At 43.6% G+C, this 19383-nt stretch overlaps 1 protein-coding gene across 1 annotated transcript; it reads left to right on the top strand.

The window, feature by feature from the left end:
• Window positions 1-844: 844 nt before the first annotated feature.
• LOC133605734 (tudor domain-containing protein 5-like) lies at window positions 845-18950 on the top strand. The gene is made up of 16 exons (XM_072913122.1): window positions 845-951; window positions 1568-1614; window positions 2883-2910; window positions 2998-3188; window positions 3268-3465; window positions 3574-3694; window positions 3755-3894; window positions 3982-4202; window positions 4267-4476; window positions 13702-13768; window positions 13932-14126; window positions 14207-14314; window positions 14398-14469; window positions 17380-17520; window positions 17601-17715; window positions 18037-18950. The coding sequence occupies exons 4-16, from the start codon at window positions 3009-3011 to the stop codon at window positions 18132-18134; spliced, it is 1866 nt and encodes a 621-aa protein (XP_072769223.1). The 5' UTR covers window positions 845-951; window positions 1568-1614; window positions 2883-2910; window positions 2998-3008; the 3' UTR covers window positions 18135-18950.
• Window positions 18951-19383: the final 433 nt, after the last annotated feature.

The following is a 19383-nucleotide window of genomic DNA, read 5'->3' as shown; positions in this document are numbered from 1 at the left end:
AATTGTCAAAGCAAAATAAAGTTAAGTGTGCAAAATGAGTAAATACATTTGCTTTCATTCAAACCATTAAAAGCCACCCCGTATCAAATATGTTTTATACTTGAAAAAGACATGTATTTGTTGAAATAAACAGACTACAATAAAATGAAAACATCACACAAGTGTCGACCTCATACGAGACTGTGATGGTATCGGCAATACCGACATTTGGATTGACTTGCGCATCTCTAGTTAGCTTGCACAGAAGCAAAGCGTTAAAGCTCGTTTACATCTGTTATTAGTCAGTTCTCTTTTAAAGAGTCGTGAAGTCCGCTATTAGGCTTTAATTTTGAAGTTAACCGCTCGAGCAAAGCGATACTACACATATTGGTATCAATCTAATACAATATAACTACAGGACAGATACTTTTTATGTATCCATATTTTTTTCAAGATCATGAAATTATTTTTTTTTTTTTTTTTTTTTTTCCTCATGAATATAATCCTTATAATTTTCTCCTAATGGATATAATCCTCATAATACAAATGTTTTGAGGTCAACCAAAAACATATCATTACACTAATTTTTGAACAATATCTAATTCAATAAGATAGACAATGCAGCAATATCAACAAAATAATGCAGTCATTACGTTTCACTACATAATTGTCAAAGCAAAATAAAGTTAATTGTGCAAAATGAGTAAATAAATTTGCTTTCATTCAAACCATTAAAAGCCACCCCGTATCCAATATGTTTTATACTTGAAAAACACATGTATTTGTTGAAATAAACAGACTACAGTAAAAATGAAAAATGTTGATTACGTCACACAAGTGTCGACCTCATACGAGTCTGTCATGGTATCGGCAACACCGACATTTGGATTGACTTGCGCATCTCTCGTTACCGCTGTCAGAAAAGGCGTCTGCCGTTCAAACATTCAATATCAAATAGCGAGGACATTAACGGTAAATATGTTATATCAATTGAATAAGAACAAACTTGTTTTAGGGTTGTGTTTTTTTTTGCCAAATGACGATTAGCTATGTAATGCTAATTACCACCACCCGATGACGCTAACGTTAACTACCACTACAATTACACTTTTAACTAACTCTGAAGTTTCTGCTTTTTGGGGAACATTTGATTGCAAGACTAGTATTTATGTCGTTTGAAGCCAAATAACTGCGGTATAATTGTGTTTTGAACCTTAATTCGTCAATCTGCTAAAGCTAGCATTAGCATGATTTACTCAGCAGTAAATGGGACTATTTGTGTGTGTCTCTTTTCACTTGTATGATGCTGGCCACCACTTAGCACTTAAGCTGCAATATCTTAGTAATATTTCAATTGTACTACACACATTTTTTCTGAGATCAATTTATTATTCACCATGGTCTGCTTAAACTCAATCAATGGGGTAAATTATGTTAAGTCCATAATGTCAGTTTGAAGTGTATATCAGATTGTAGTGCATCATGATAAAGATAATCAAATCAATCTAACATAGAAAGTTCCCAGTAAGAATACATTCATCCATCCATCCATCCATTTTTCTACCGCTTGTCCCTCTCGAGGTCGCAGGGGTGGCTGGAGCCTATCCAATTGTGAGTCCAAAGAGGAGCCAGAATGTAAGAAAATCACACTTTTACAAGACCTATTCTTTTTGTGAATTGACAACATCCTGCTCAGTGGACTTGTGATTAGACTGTCCGCCCTGAGATCGGTAGGTTGTGAGTTCAAACCCCGGCCGAGTCATACCAAAGACTATAAATTTGGGACCCATTACCTCCCTGCTTGGCACTCAGCATCAAGGGTTGGAATTGGGGGTTGAATCACCAAAATTATTCCCAGGTGCGGCCACCGCTGTTGCTCACTGCTCCCCTCACCTCCCAGTGGGTGAACAAGGGGATGGGTCAAATGCAGAGGTTAATTTCACCACACCTAGTGTGTGTGTGACAATCATTGGTACATTGAACATTTTTTTAACAAATCATTTTTTTAGATATACAGGTATGTCCTGTCCAGCCACTCAAGCAAATCATATTGTTGATGTAGATGCCCACATCTGCTGTACAGATTTACTTTCCAAAAAAAGAACCGTGCAATACTTCTTTTGTTGCTTTATCTGTATTTAACTTTATTAAATGGATTTATTTAGTGTTTGGTGCAGCTGTACTTGAGCAGGAGGGCTTAGAAAAAGAAGACCGAGGGAGAAATTGGAGGGGCAAGACTGAGAGAGACAACAACAACAACAACAGAACTACATCAGCAAATATGATGTACACAAATATAATACCAAAGATTATAAAACAGAACCAGTTATTGAAGTAGATCGTATTACAACAGATATGACAATGAACATTATTGCACTACAAATGAAACAGTAAAAATACCAATAGAAGTAATAATATTGATAATGAATACAAGTAATTACCTCTATTATCAACATTACAATCGCTTCAAATGCAACAATACATAAATGTAATAAATACTTGAATTACAAAAGAAAGAAGATAAATATTAACCTTTCACATTGTTGTGGTAAAATAGGTTAAGCTATAGCAGTGTGCCGTGTTTAAAGTTTAAACTCGGTTTCCCCCTGGGTGGGGAACTGCATTAATATATGTTTGATGAAGCGTGATTGTATGCATAAGCGTATGTATGTACAGTATATGTGCATTTGTATGTACAGCATGTATGTATGTTTGCACAGTGTTTATACATGTCCCGTGTGTGCGTATCTACGTAAGTATTTGTGTATGTTTGTATATTCAAAAGCATTATACTGTAATTCATCGTCTGTGGTTTGCTACCTTGCTAATAAATCTTGAAGACACTTGTTTCCAGTGGGTCTCCATGTTGCTGCAATTCACTGATATGTGTGTGTGAGTGACAGGAAGAAATTGGCTCTGTAGTCTCACAAGGTAGCTAATAAAGTTACTTGCCATCATTTTACGTTAAGTTTGGGGATTAAGTTGATAATGAGATACTGTATTTGTGTGCCATCACAGTGGTGAGCGACATGTCTAATCGACATATTGAGAAGCTCGTAGCCAAGTGGGCCACATCTGTGAGTCAAAAGAAGAGGACAAAACCCAAGTCCCACCCTGTATCGCCCCTTGTGTGCCCCCCCAGGCACAGCTTTGCTTTTTACATCTTGTCGAAATCTTTTAAGGCGCAACTGAGAGATCTGCTTTCTCATGTAACGTATTAGCAGATGATTGGTGTTCATAATTGCCTCTGCACAGTCCTTATTAACAGTAAAATGGTGACTATTGCAGGGTCCAATTTGGGTCAGTGACCTTCAAAGCTGCTACCAGCGCCACTTTGGTGGCCCGCTGCGATCCTTCAAGTTTGGCTACTACACCATCGATAAGCTACTGGAGTCCGTCTCGGATATGATCTACTTTCAGCTCAACAACATGGGCGCCATTATCACCCTAAGGGAGAACGTGAGGATGGAGATTTTTGGATCAAGAGTAATGTGTCATTTTGAAAATATCTGTGTTTGCTTAAACGTGGTCTAGGACAAAACTATCAGCATTGAGGAAAGATGTTTTTGTGCCCTGTCATCTGTTGATTCTTAGATGGCTCCACTCGAGGATTTGCCAATGATTGAGAACATTAACTTCCCCATCCCTATACCATCAGAAGAGGGCGACAGTGGACAGTGCATGGTAGACTTAGACTGGGACATCAACCAGCAAGGTATGCACTTGTATTTTTATTCATTCAACTGCTTCTAGTCTTGTTGAAAACACTCTGTAGGAAGAGTGGCACAGCAAGGCCAAGTTTCACGTTTAAAAGGAATATTGGAAGAAGATGTTCTGCCTGTGGCGGTCTGTCAGGCTGAAACCGGATACATCAGTGTGGACACTAGGGAGGGAGCATGCGGGAGGAACTTTCAAGTAAACCTTTACAAAGCACAATTAAAGAGCAAAATGTATTGGTATTGTCTTTGGGATAAATCACAATACATCCTGTTTGCATGTCAGAGGTCTGTGAACTTTGAGGTGTGGTCTCGTGCGATGTTCAGCAGTCCCAATTCGGCTTCAGACATCCTGATCAATCAGCGCCTCAAGCAGCCCACGCAGCACACCACTCGAGTGCTGGCGACCATAAGTGTGGCGCACATAGAGTCGCCAGGACAGTTCTACATCATCTTCTCCGAGAGTAGTGAGGCATGTGCTTTTCAGAACATGATGTTGGAGATGAGGTGAGAGAGTCTTCACCAAGCTGCGTAAAAACACTACCCAACATGAAACTCTTGTTTTCTCCAGACAATATTACAGCGATCCTGACGTGTGCGCAGGCCAGTGTCTTCCCCAGCGATTGATCCGAAGGGGTCAAGCCTGTTGCGTGTCAGTCATGGGTATCTGGTACTACCGAGCGGTGATAGACCTGATCATTAGCCCCACGCAAGTCACTGTGTACTATGTCGATTTTGGAACCAAGTGTGAGGAGCAAAATGTCAACCTGAAGTTCCTCATGTAAGGAGATTGCTCACACAGGTAGCCCATTTCCACCCTTACACCGATATTTTTGTTAAGGTCTTTGTTGCGCTCCAGGTTATGTAAAATCTCCTTGTAAAGATAACACTCAAATGCTGCAATTTCTATTTGGCTTGGGCATGCCTGACACTGAGCTAAGCTAATTGTGAAGTGAATTATATTTATACAGCGCTTTTTCTCTAGTGACTCAAAGCTCTTTACATAGTGAAACCCAATATCTAAGTTACATTTAAACCAGTGTGGGTGGCACTGGGAGCAGGTGGGTAAAATGTCTTGCCCAAGGACACAACGGCAGTGACTAGGATGGCGGAAGCGGGGATCGAACCTGCAACCCTCAAGTTTCTGGCACAGCCACTCTACCAACCGAGCTACCATTGGGGTGGTAAAATGGTACCGTTCCTAGGCTCACTTAACACCTAAAGTACGATACCTTTAGTGAGTGGGTGCACCGAAACGCCCTTAGGTGCGGCACACTTTCTCTCTTTTGACACGATTTGAAAAGGAGGTCTAAGGCCCCGCAAAGTTCCATGCGCATGCATGCATGCAATGGATTTGTAATGTGATCACTACATGCAGATTATTAATGATAATTGACCAAATTCAAAATGGAAAGACTCACAGGCAACTACATTTGCATTTGTGGTAAAGACATGTCATGTAATTCATGCAATTGCTGCTCTTGTAAACATTACCAACAGTTGCAACCTTGTACAAAACATATTGGAACTCGCTAAAAGGAAAACTGCACTTTTTTTGGAAATTTGCCTGTATAAAATCCATAACCCTTATGAGAGACAAAAACACGTTTGTTTTTTTTATGCATTCTAACTAGTAAATCAAAGTCCGCTTTGAATAGAGCCAATGGGAGCCATGACGTCATTGCGTCTATTGCGTATTTTCCGACAATAAACCCCCCCCCCTCCAAAAAAAATTCCCCCAAAAAGTCTCAGAAATGCTCCATTGACATTTTGTGATCTTAATATTAACCGAGCATTAGCAATATTGTTATTATAAGCTCTAACATTAAGGACCTACATTAACAGCGCATTAATCAGTGAGAGATAACTTGCTTATTGTTATGATCTGTTGCGCCAGATCGTATCCTTTCTTGTTTGCATTATATTATTTGCCTGTGTTTGATGTGTTTTGGTTTTATGCGCCACATGAATCCTTTGTTTACCTTCTGTTAGGAGCAACAACTACACACCTCTCCTCTTTTTATGATTAGTGTTGTCACCTGGTGTTAGGCTAATCATCACCCTTATTTATACTTGTCTTGCCATGCTGTTAGTTGCTGGTCCATTGTTCGCTGTTTGTTATACACAACGGTTTGTTGGTTGGTTTTGTTCTTTGTTTCAAGCTACCTATGTTTTCACTTTGCTAATCTTCATGCTATGCTAAACTAGCACCAGTTTTATGTTACGTTGCCTTGTGTATTTATTAAGTAAAGAATCTTCTTACCTGCACGCGCCTAAGGTCCTCCGCATCTTTGGAATCGCAAACATTTCACAACATGCCAGCACACATCATCAGCTTGTGAGCTGCTTTCTCACTTCGGAAGTTGTGAAAGTTAATTTTCGATTATGAATCATGCCTATCATCTGGATAGTAAAATGATGTAGACATAAACTGAGAAGTTGGTAAACTTTGACAGCCACCTTAGACCCAGAAATGGCAAAAAAAAGACCCAATAAGAAGCTTTGTTCCACCCCCTTTTTTCTTATTATGATTATGAGTCATGATTATGAGCCATTTTTCATCTAAAAAGGAATATATCAACACCTTAACAGTCGAAACCCCAGTGAAAGCAGACATTGTACAGTAAGTGGTATTGAATTATGTTTGTTGGCTCTAACGATGTCTGCAGTGAGTAGTAATCAGTAATGTTGTTGGAGGAAAAAACGAACGTTGTGATGCTTTTGTGAAATGAATATGCCCATGTATGCTTAAAATGAGCAAAATACGTAAAATGACAAGTTTATCGAATGTGCATGTTAGTACGTCACATACAGTATATACTTACAGCGTGTACCGTATATAAAATGTTGATGGAGGTGTTTGGATGTTTTTTACATGCTTTATAGCCAGAATTGAGCGAATTTCATGGAGTCCATTCTAAGCGGACTTTTGCTCGCATTTATTTACTAGCTAAAATGCATAAAAAACATGCGGGCTTGTCCTACATCAGGATTGTAAATGTTAGGCAAAATGCCAAAAAAGTACAATTCCCCTTTAAGTCGCCAACTCGTCTCTATAGTTTATCATCTCAAGCCCTCGTCCTCCCTTTTCCTAGAAAAGTGTCTGCTTAAGTTGAAGTAATGGTCGACTGCTTTTGTTGACATTAAATCTGAGAACCTTTAAATAATACAAAAATAGTTCCGCACACATTGGCACATTCCATAGTATTGTCAACTTCGCTAAGCCGCAACATAACTGCTGTCTAGTTCACAAGTGTCGAACTCAAGACAGGGTCAAGATCGACCCTGCCACATCATTTTATGTGGACCGCGAATGCGGGAAATAATTTTCACCGATAAAGTACTTATTTTTTCTTCCTAAATGTATGTGTTCTTTCTGTTCTGACTGAAAACTATGTGTACTACTTTAAATTACATATTTTTGAAACTTTATTATTTGATCCATGCAACAAATATATATACTATATATTAATATATAGCGTATTACAAATTTTTTGGGTAAAAATAAAAATGAACACTTAATGAAAAATCTGCTTGTCACCTTCATTTAGGATTTCAAAGCAAGTTATACTATTCATTTGTTGGTAAATCAATCTAATAATCAAATGCATTAGCAATTGTGTAATAATATCATGAGGCTTGAGGCATGATTTATATTTATATATATTCACAGTGACAAGCAGCCCAAGATTTGTGCATGTGTGAAACCTTTATTGTCAATGTCGTCAAACAACAAAATTAGATACGAGTAGAAGGCTCAGCATCTCTCTTGGCCTGGCTCTAGCTAGCAGGCAAATGTCACTGGCCACAATAGCCCCTACCCTGAATCACAGCTCAGAACCAAACGCAACACATAAATCCTGTTGCTACAATGTCATATATAAAAACACACATAGTAGCATACACACCCTATGTATCCATCAAAAGCTCAATAAAACCTGTTGAGCTAGACCTCCTGCTGTAGTGCCGTCCCCTTCCTCCCTGTCGTACTTAACAGTACGTTGCGGCCAAGATGGAACCAGGGGGCACACAGGGGTCCAAGTCCACGCCCCTTTCCCGAGCTCCCTCGGCACCTGACTTGTCTGCCATGCAGACTGCACTCCGACAACACCAGACTCGTTTTTCCAACCTAGAGGACAAGCTGGACGTCGCTTTCGCCAGCCTGCTGGCTAGGTTGGACACCCTCAGTCCTAGCCAGGCGACACCCCCTACGCCTGACATTGGCGCCACAGCGACACCCGTCACGGGAGGACAGTCTCAACCCCGGGAACCCAAGATTGCCGGCCATAAGTCTTTCGAGGGAAATTTCGAACTTTGCCGAGGCTTCCTGGTACAGTGTGAATTCATCTTTCAACACCAACCTTCTCGTTATGCTACCAATGGGGCTAAGATAGCTTTTGTTTTTTCCCTGCTCTTGGGACCGGCATTAAAGTGGGCCACGGCAGCCATTAATAAGACTTTGGGTTTGAGGTCCAATTATGCCGCTTTTCAAACGGAGTTCCAAGCTGTTTTCGATCACCCCGCCGATGGGAAGGACGCCGCCGCCAGTCTTCACACCATCCGGCAGGGCTCCCGCTCCGTGGCCGCTTACACTCAGGTGTTCCGCACGCGGGCAGCAGACAGCGAATGGGGTAACAAGGCACTTAAGAGCGCCTACAGGAGAGGCCTTAGTGAGACCATTAAGGACGGTTTGCTGCGGGATCGACCGTCCTCCTGCCGCAAGCTCATCGAACTGGCCCTGCTCTTCGACCAAAGACTTGTGGAACGTGCAGCAGAGAGAGCCCTTACCTCCGCCAGCTTCTCGTTGGCACCCCTAGCCCTACCTGCCGGCCGACACCTCGCTGGACAGACAGATTCCTCCGACTTTGTCTCCTGCCACCGTCACAGAGCCTATGCAAATAGGCAGATCTCGATTGTCATTCGAGGAACGGGAGAGAAGATTTCGGCAACACCTCTGCCTCTACTGCGGCCTCACGGACCACATCATCCGCAACTGCACCTCACGGCCAAAAGATCTGGCTCACCAGCCAAGGGGATCCTGGTGAGCCATACTACCATCCCCCCACCTTAAAAGAAAGAAAGAATCCTGGCAAACTTTTTCCGCGACCTTGGCCTGGAATTCTAGGACATTGTCAGTGGGGGCCTACTTGGACTCTAGGGCCAACGAGAGCTTCATCAACCTGGAGTACGCCCGACAAGCCGGGATCCCCATAGTTCCCCTCGACGCCTTCATCTCCGCTCAAGGCCTAGACGTACACCCTTTGGGCCCCATCAAACACCGCACTATACCCCTATCGTTGACCCTCTTGGGCAACCATACTGAGACTATCAGCCTCTGGGTACTAGATGCCCCAGTAGTCCCTCTCGTCCTCGGCCGTTCTTGGCTGTGTCAACATGACCCCTACATATCCTGGTCATCTGGCCAGATCCTGGCATGGAGCACTCGCTGCTACGCGCACTGCCTCAGATCGGCAGTGCCTCCCCCCTGCAGACCCAAACCCAACTCACCACCTGCCGATCTCTCCCGAGTCCCTGAGGCTTACCATGACCTGGCGGCTGTCTTCAGCGAGGAACAAGCCCTTTCTCTTCCGCCCCACAGACCCTACGATTGTGCGATCGACCTGCTCCCCAACGCAGTCCAGCCACCTGTATAATTTGTCTCTCCCCGAGAAGCAAGCCATGAGGGATTACATCTCAGAGTCTCTCGCTTTTGAGATCATCACCCTGTCCAAGTCCCCGGTGGCAGCGGGGGTTTTTTTGTCAACAAGAAGGACGACTCGTTAAGAGCGTGTATTGACTATCGACAACTCAACTGTATCACCGTTAAGAACAAGTACTGTACCCACTACCCCTCCTGAGCTCCTCCTTCGAGCCTCTCGCCCCTGCCACTGTCTTCACTAAATTGGACTTACGCAATGCATACCATCTGGTACGCATCAAGGAGGGTGATGAGTGGAAGACGGTATTCAATACTCACCTGGGCCACTTTGAGTACTGAGTCATGCCGTTCGAACTCACCAACGCGCCTGCCGTCTTCCAAGCCCTTGTGAACGACGTGCTCAGAGACATGATCGATCGTTTCGTTGTTGTTTACCTTGACGATATTCTTATTTTTTCTAAGGATCTGCAGGAGCATCACTGACACATCTGCCTCGTTCTTCAGCGACTCCTGGAAAACCGCCTCTGCGTGAAAGACGAGAAATGTGAGTTCCACACACTGTCTGTTGACTTCCTGGGCTTTAATATTAAAAAGGGCCACATTAAGGCTGACCCCAAGAAGGTGGAGGCGGTGGTGGAGTGGCCCCAGCCCTCTACTCGGACGGAGCTGAGGCGCTTCCTGGGATTCGCTGGATTCTACAGACGCTTTATTAAGGACTTTAGTAAGCTGGCCGCTCCACTCCATGCTCTCACTTCAACCAACGTTCCCTTTCAGTGGCTTTCTGGAACCTCAAGAGGAGTTTTGTCTCTGCGCCAATCCTTGTTCACCCAGATCCTGACTGTCCATTTATTGTGGAGGTGGACGCCTCCGATTCTGGGATTGGGGCGGTATTGTCCCAGCGCTCCAAACTGGACAACAGCATCCATCCATGTGCTTACTTTTCCAGGCGCTTGTCCGTCGCTCAACGAAACTATAATGCCGGTAACAGGGAGCTGCTGGCAGTCCATGACGCTTTGGCGAAGTGGAGACACTGGCTTGAGGGGGCCAAGCACCAATTTCAGGTCCTCACGGATCACCGCAACCTCCTACATGTCCGGTCAGCCAAAAGGCTGAATGACCGGCAGGCCCGATGGTCCCAATTTTTTTTTTTTTTTTGTCGGTTTGACTACATCCTCTCTTTCAGGCCGGACTCCCGCAATACCAAGGCTGATGCCCTGTCCCGGCAGTTCTCGGAGGAGCCCGCCTGCACCGCCCCTGAAGAACCCATCCTCCCTTCTGCCAAAATTATCGGCATGGTCACCTGGGAAGTGGAGAACCAGGTTCGGGCCGCCCTGCACGGCAATCCCGGACCAGGGGGCGGAACCCCCAACAAACTCTTTGTATCCCGAGAGCTACGCCCCAGAGTCTTGGACTGGGGGCATTCCAGCATCGTCTCCTGCCATTCGGGATTCCAGGGCACAGTCTCGTTCATCTGCCGGTGGTTCAGGTGGCCGTCGATGGCCATGGATACCCGTGAGTTTATCGCTGCATGCAGTACCTGTTCTCGCAACAAATGCCTGCTGTGCCCCCTACCTATCCCCAGTCGTCCCTGGTCACACATCGCTCTGGATTTCATTTCTGGATTTCCCCCATGTCGAGGTAACACCACCATTCTCACCATCGTCGACCGCTTCTCCAAAGCTGCACATTTTGATCCCCTGTCTAAAGTCCCTTCCTCTTCCGAGACGGCCGACTTCCTTCATTCATGTGGTTAAGCAGCACGGCATACCTATAGACATTGTTTCTGACCGTGGCCTCCAGTTCACTTCCCGGGTGTGGCAGACCTTTTGCAAGGGGACTGGGGCCATGGTCAGTCTTACTTCAGGATACCACCCACAGAGTAACGGGCAAGCAGAGAGAATTAACCAGTGTGTGGAGACCATGCTGCGCTGTGTTCCCGCCCGCCAACTTGCCTCTTGGAGCAAGTTCTTGCCCTGGGTTGAGTTCGCCTACAACTCCATGAAGAGCTCGGCCACCGGTTTGTCACCATTTGAATGCTCCCTTGGCTATCAACCCCTATGTTTCCCCAACTGGAGGCCGAAGCAGTCGTCCCTTCCTCTCGCAGACACATCAAGAGATGCCGCCAGATTTGGAAAACCGCCCGTGCTGCCCTGTTGAGGGCCTCTGAGAGAATGCGCCGCAGTGCCAACCAGCGGTGCATTCCGGCCGGCTCCATTCTACACTACCGGTCAACAAGTCCTGTTACGAGCTAAGGATCTCCACCTACGGGTACCATCCCGTAAACTTTCACCCCGGTTTGTAGGACCTTATACGGTGGAGGCCATCATCAATCCTGCATCTATGAGACTGTCTCTTCCCCCCTCTGTGAAGCGACATCTGGTGGTCCATGTCTCTCAGATCAAACCTGTGTCTATCAGCCCACTCTCTTCCCCTGACCCTACCCCCGCCCCTCCCCGAATCCTGGATAACGGCGAACCAGTATGGACCGTTAAAGAGATCCTCGGGGTCCGTCTGCAAGTTAGGGGCCTGGTGTTTTTGGTAGATTGGGAGGGGTATGGTCCAGAAGACAGATCCTGGGTGCCGGCCTCCTACTTTGCTGACCCCTTCCTTCTGGAGGACTTCTATCGGGCCAACCCTGGAGCTCTCCCGCGCTCGTCGGGAGCCTCGCATTAGAGGGGGAGCACTGTTACGGCGCACGGGCAGTCTGCTTCTCCCTCCACGGCAGGAGCACCGAGAGGCTCCGCTGCGAGCACAGCAGGACACGCCCCTACACGCGTCACGCACCCCCACAGCCGGAGGTAATCTTCAATCTGGACTTGATGAGGACCAGCAGCATAAAAGCTCACTCTGCTGACTACTCTACGCCGGAACATAGCCTCTGTTACAGTAAGCTTCGCGTGTCTGGCTCCTCTCCTGTGTCTGCTCTCTCCTTGTTCCTTCGTGCCCGTACTTACCTGTCCTTGTCGTCTCCTGTTCCCGCAGTGTCTCCGTGTCTCAGCAGTGAGTCGTGCGCCTCACCTGCTGATCTGCTCCTGGACCCTGACTGCCTTCCTCGATCCTCGACTTCCCCACTCTCGGACCTGAACCTCTGGACGCCTCTCTCCTACCCCACGGACCTCACTTGGATCACGGACCTCTTTTGCTTCGCCCCTTTGGACTTGTTTGCTGCCACAACCAACACGCACGTACAACAACCTCCGGTAAATCCTATATGGTTAAAATCTACACATAGACTTGCATGCACACACATAGTAGCATACAGACCCTACGTATCCATCAAAAGCTCAATAAAACCCGTTGAGCTAGACCTCCTGCTGTAGTGCCGTCTCCTTCCTCCCTGTCGTACTTAACACATTTATTTACTAGTTCAAATGCATAAAAAACTGAAAAATATGTGTTCTCGTCTTACATAAGGATTGTGAATGATATCAAATCAAACTTTATTTATATAGCACTTTTCATGCACAGGTGAATGGCAAACACAAAGTGAGGTACAAAACAATAATAGAATAGAAGAAAACTCAATCACGCACACACGCACACAGTGCTATTACCAACGCAAAAACAAAACATTACATGGCAATGAGGATTTGAAGAAAAACACCACTTTTGAGGCATGCACACTGGAGAATAACTCAAATTAACGACATTTGAAAGAAAAAAAAAGTGTGCCTTTAGACTTTTTTGTTTTATTTCAACGCCCTCTGCAGTCCTGAGGCTCTCTGGCAAGCTGCTCCACAGGTTGGGGCCATAGTGGCTAAATGCCGCCTCACCATGGGTCTTTGTTTTGGTATTTGGTAAAGCTAAAAGGCCAGTGCCAGAGGACCTTAGGATTTGCAAGGTTTGATACGGTACAAGCAGGCCAGATAGATAACAAGGTGCAAGGCCATTAAGACATTTAAAAACTAATAATAAAACTTTAAAATCGACCCTGAAGCGGATGGTGAGCCAAAACAGCGACTTTAAAACTGGTGTAAAGCAAAATTTCCACCAAAAAGTGCAGTTCAGTTAAGTGTGGCCCTATTTCCCCACCAGTGGGCACAGCAAACCTGTACCTTAACTAAAAAAAGAATCACGATAACAATATATTAATTGTATTTTGTTGAAACAATAAAAGTAAAACTGTTATATATATGCATTTGGACCGAATAACAGTAGCTAATGTAGATTTAATTTGGGTACATCATTAAGGCCAGCCACACCTTACAAACACTTCCGGTCTTTTTTGGCAAACATTGTACATTTCACAATTGCCTGTGTTTGGGTGGACATGGGCACACCATCAGTTAGGTCACTGTATGAACGAATGAATGAATTCATACTAACTAACAAGTTTCTGTCACACAGGATGTTTTTTGCCCATCTTCCAGCACAAGCTGTCCCCTCATCACTCACTAGAATCAAACCCGTCACTGTAAGAATGACAGTACATCTAATCTCGTTATATATTCTGCAGCTGCTTAAATGATTGCATATTCAAAAAACAGCAGCCATGACCATTTATATGTTCAAATGGCGGCAAATGGACTTTAAGGACAATTTGCACTCTGCTTTACTCTTATGTTATGCTCTCACAGAACAACTGGACTCTTGAGGCCACTGATTCGTTCCGGGAGCTTAGTTTTGGACAAAGTCTGGTGGGCGCCCTTGAAGGTTACACCGGCGACGTGTTGCAGCTCTACCTTTCCAAGAACTATGCCGACATCTACTTCCATGACATCTTGCTGAGCGAGGAACACGGCGTGGCCTGCAAGCCCTCAGCCAGCGCTTCGGTCAGTCAAACATATTAGTATTGTTTGTGTATCTATTCAGGACTGCACTCCATCTGCTGCATGGCTTCTGCCTTGCTTAGCTCTGTGTCAAGGACAGTCCAGTGAGTCTATACCTGGGGGAAGGCATGATTTTCCTGCAAGACGAACAGACGACAGCACCGTTTAATCTTGACGCCACCAGCATGCCAGTAAAGTTTTACATCACACATCAGCTGCTCAAAGTGAATGTGCTCGTGGACTGGACATTCTAAAAGGGTATTTTTTTTAGCAGGTTGAAGTGGAACAGGTGCCATTGATGGCAAGTAATAGTATTATGGAGAACATTTTCAACTCCGACTTCCAGGTATGATGGTCCCACCCACCACTGCATGTCCAATATTAACTACAGGAGGTTCTCAGTTTACAATGTTTCGCACTCGCATAGATTGAATAAAAACATATTTTGGACCTAAGTTTGTTTCGTAAATACAAAGCTTGCTCGAGAAGTAATTATGTGTGGTTGGCGGAAGAATACGTAGACACGCTTAGCTACACTGAAAAAAAGACAAGGTCACCCTCTTATTCCCTCGCCAATTTCCTACTAGCAGTTACATCTCCCAAGCTTAGAGCGGACTCTCCTGTTGGCAGTGCGCAGAAGTAAAAGAAGGCCACTAGAGTGGAAGTGAAACCAAAGTGAAAATGCTCAAAAAGGGGAGAAACGCCACTCGACACTGGCTACATACCTGCTCAGTGGCCTTGTGGTTAGAGTGTCCGCCCTGAGATCGGTAAGTCGTGAGTTCAATCCCCGGCAGAGTAATTTATACCAAAGACTACAAAAATGGGACCCATTACCTCCCTGCTTAGCACTTAGCATCAAGGGTTGGAATTGGGGGTTAAATCACCAAAAATGAATCCTGGGTGCGGCCACCGCTGCTGCTCACTGCTCCCCTCACCTCCCAGGGGTTGAACAAGGGGATGGGTCAAATGCAGAGGACACATTTTGCCACACATAGTGTGTGTGTGACAATCATTGGTACTTTAACTTTAACTTTACCTTAACAACATATGCGGTCCAAACCATTCGACCACTGATACCATCGTCCAAAATAAAGATCGTATTTTCAAACATGTGAAGCGATCTGCTTTCATTAAAATGAAAGCTTCAGTTATAATCAGTATTGGTAGTAACAGCGTAGATAACAACAAGTAATCTAATTACTGTTGCCGTTACTGAGAATGTGAAGTGGCTTGTTACTACAGTTTTGTTGAATGAACGGCAGGGTGTCAGGTTTCATCCACACATCAGTTGCCTGGAAAGAGCAAGGGTGGGGATGATGTCGCCGTTGTAAATGCGCTGATGATGATGATTCGCTGGGGGGTGGGTGGCTGGGGGGTGCTGCTCACGCTGTCTTACTGCACGCTCTGATTTACACTCAACAAGACTGCGATAATTGCAATGAGCCGGAACCAGGGAAATTCAAAGGTAGTGTTCTCTAACTGGAAGTCCCGGCACTATTTTTCGCTCATTGAAATTAAGGCAAGAATGTTTCTATATATGTATCGATCTGTTGTAGTGAAGAAGGAGCTGAGCCGGAAAGTAAAGCTCTCAATTTACCGGTCGATCTACCATCCCATCCTCACCTATGGTCATGAGCTTTGGGTTATGACCAAAAGGACAAGATCATGGGTACAAGCGGCCGAAATGAGTTTCCTCCGCCGGGTGGCGGGGCTCTCCCTTAGAGATAGGGTGAGAAGCTCTGCCATCCGGGAGGAGCTCAAAGTAAAGCCGTTGCTTCTCCACATCGAGAGGAACCAGATGAGGTGGTTCGGGCATCTGGTCAGGATGCCACCCGAACGCCTCCCTATAAAGGTGTTTAGGGCACGTCCGACCGGTAGGAGGCCGCGGGGAAAACCCAGGACACGTTGGGAAGACTATGTCTCCCGGCTGGCCTGGGAACGCCCCGGGATCCCACGGGAGGATCTGGACAAAGTGGCTAGGGAGAGGGAAGTCTGGGCTTCCCTACTTAGGCTGCTGCCCCTGCGACCCGACCTCGGATAAGCGTAAGAAGATGGATGGATGTTTATATAACATGCATGCTATGCCCAGGAAAACAGAGTACATACATGTCTGCCTCAGGCTACTTGAATCTTCTGAAGCACCTGATCAACACATGCTAACTAACATGACACTTCTTGCTGCTGCTAACCCAACCCCAAAGCTAAAAGCTGCCAGCCAGGAAGACAGAGCCACTCCGGTAAAACAAGGAACGCTCGATTTTATATCTACATATATTAGGGCTGTCAAATTATTATTCTTTAAATCTGATTCATCACATTATGGAAAATGGATAAATCACAAATGATTTACACGCTTGCATAATTGAAATTAGCTTAAGAAAAAATATGTGTACACAAATGCAATTTTATTGTTAGAATGTCATCCAAGAACATTTTTAAATGTTTTACTTGAATGCATGTCATCTAATTGCACACAACTTGCTAACAGTTGTACTTTAGGTTTTTACAGGATGTATGTTGAAGTGAAATTTGCCCGCAAGCACACCAGAGTCTCCTCACTCATTTTTGTATTGACATACAGTATGCATTGATCTGATCACTATTAAGGTAAAAGAGCTTGTACGGTCAAAATAAATTACAAGATTAATCTAAGTGCTTACATGATTTATGCGATAATTGTGAAAATTGTGATTAACTACATTATTATATGTATGATATATATATTTAGGAGTTGGAGAGTGCTCTATTTATTGAGCAATGGTATACAGTTACAGAGAATTGCACTACTTAAGGGCCAATTTTTCCTTTGTGTCTTTTTACCTAATTTTACAATAACAAAATTACAATAACATCACAGTTACTTTGCTTACGTTTACATTGAGGTAACTGAGTTAGTAACTCAATTACTTTTTGGGAGAAGAAATGTGTAACTGTAACTAATTACTTTGTAAGGTAAGATGACCAACACTGGTTATAATAGAGCAAACACTCTTTTTATTACTGTTTTATTTAGTTTTGTAATAAATGATTTTATTACTGTATTTTATGTGTTTTTCATCCGTTCTACGAACAGTGGGAGTGTATTTAATTTAATAGCCAAAAGGAGAAGAATGCATTTTTATGAAATATTTTATTTAAGGTAACTCACTAAATCCCCCACTGCACTGGGATCCAATGTCATATTTAAAGGCCCTAACATGAGCAATGTAGAGGCCCTTTAACTAAAATCAGTTTTTTGTGGGGGTTTATTGTTCAGCGCAACCTATTTAGCGATCAGATGACCAACCCACCCCTCAGCTGTGAAGAACCAAGCCTAAACGTGTCTGAAGGTCCCCACCAAGCCCTCTTCAACCCTCCAGATATTTTGTCCATACACGAAGCTGGGGATAATCCAGAAGTAAGCGGACCCAATTAATGAAAGTTCTTGGGATTTCAAGCATTCTCTTTGAAACTAAACAGTTCCTTTGTTGTGTTAAGACTCCCAAAGACGACACTTTCCCGTCCGTCAGCACTGAACAAGCCGTGGTTGCGACTCCTTTGACTTTGGACCTTTACGTTCACGATCAGAGTGTACTTCAGGACAGCTTGCAGGGTACACGCTCATTCCAATGTTCTTTCTTCATGAAGCACACAATTACACTTAAAATGGAATGGCACTTTTTTTTTATTTTGCCTATCATTCACAATTCTTATATGAGATTTAATATCAGACGATTCAGCTGTGAGGTTGATAGTCGAATCAGACTCTTCTGAGTCGAATCTTTGACTAATTGGAAACAGCCCGAGTGATTACATTTGAAATCTATAACAAAGATGCATGACATTGTAACTATTGCAATAATTGTGTTTTTTTCATAGTATTTAGGTATACTTGATAACTCGTGTATTAACAAATATTTCTTCTGGTGTCCAGATATTGATGTGTCTGCATTCACTGACATGTCTGCAGATCTGGACCTATCTGCCCTCTTGTGCGAGGTCATTACTCCGTATGACCCAGCAGATGGTTGAGCTTCCTTCATGTTGGTTCCTAAGTACTTCATTGTGAAAGAAAGACATTTCCATGATAATTGATTTAATTGTAATGTTTTTTTCATCATTTAAAAATGTTCATGTTCAGTCCTTTAGTTCAGTTTAAAATTTGAACTGTTGTTTGTGAGTGTGTTTTTCCTTACAATGTTCGTTCATCATAGATATTCAAAGTTTAAACATACAGTATTTATAGATTTTTATACTGAATGGAAGAAATGTTCATATTTAATATTGCGTTTAGTAAATGTTTACAAAACTAAAACCCATTCACACCTGTTTTAAACGTACTCAGCAGCCTGATATATGTATACCAGTATGTATGCTGTATATATATGTAAGCTATCTGTTTAGAAAAAATCCCTGGGTGTAGTTTGCATGTCCTCCCTGTGCTTGCGTGGGCTTCTTCTACAGGTGCTACAGGTACTCCAGCCATCTCCCACATCCCATAAAACTTGGAATGTTTTGTTAATTGTATTCAGGGGTGTCACACTAATTTTCATTGAGGGGCACATCGCAGTTATTGCTGCCTTCAGAGGGCCGTTTGTAGCAGTGGATAATATATGAATATAGACGTATGGATTCACCTTATGATAATATTACACAATTGCCTATGCATTTGATAACAGTAGAATATGTATTTTTTTACCTACACTGTAAAAATAAATCGATATAGAGGTAGATTTTGCTGGCAGCTCCGTCACCAGGATTTTATTGTAAAATCTACTGATTTTAGAGCATCTAATGTAAATGGAAAAACGTACTACAGTTTTTTAAGGTAACATTCTGACGACTGAGCTGCCAGTTTTTTACTGTAAAATGTATTGTCATTTTTACAGTGTACAGTTGCATGGATAACTTGCTTTAAAATCATAATGCAAGAAGATATTTGATTTATTTATTTATTTTTTATTTTAACAAAAAAAGTTTTGTAATGTATGATAATACAATGTTTACATTATTAGATAATATTAAAGTTTAAAATATATGCAGTAAATTTATTTTTTTCTGTCAAGTAATTATGCATACTTGTTCCAGGCTTTGCTGGCCACATTTCATTAAATGAAATTAAATTAAATTTGGCGGGCCAAATCTGGCCCCCAAGCCTCGAGTTTTATACATGTGGTCTATAGGCAGGGGCGCCGAAAAGGGGGGGGTAAAGGAGACGGATTCTAGGGGCCCATGATGGAGGGGGGCCCAGAGAGGCCCCTAATGATGATGAAATTATAAT

This window comes from Nerophis lumbriciformis, linkage group LG05, assembly GCF_033978685.3.
Source record: "Nerophis lumbriciformis linkage group LG05, RoL_Nlum_v2.1, whole genome shotgun sequence".
NCBI lineage: Eukaryota > Metazoa > Chordata > Actinopteri > Syngnathiformes > Syngnathidae > Nerophis > Nerophis lumbriciformis.
The sequence above is the reverse complement of the archived record's forward strand: the minus strand, read 5'-3'. Positions and strand labels throughout refer to the sequence as shown.

Bases quoted from the DNA above. Each gene is read 5' to 3' on its own strand.
- LOC133605734 (XM_072913122.1), top strand. From the start codon at position 3,009: ATGTCTAATCGACATATTGAGAAGCTCGTAGCCAAGTGGGCCACATCT. The intron at 3,895-3,981 runs GTAAACCTTTAC...TTTGCATGTCAG, and splicing joins CATGCGGGAGGAACTTTCAA to AGGTCTGTGAACTTTGAGGT. The intron at 17,521-17,600 runs GTAAGCGGACCC...TGTTGTGTTAAG, and splicing joins AAGCTGGGGATAATCCAGAA to ACTCCCAAAGACGACACTTT.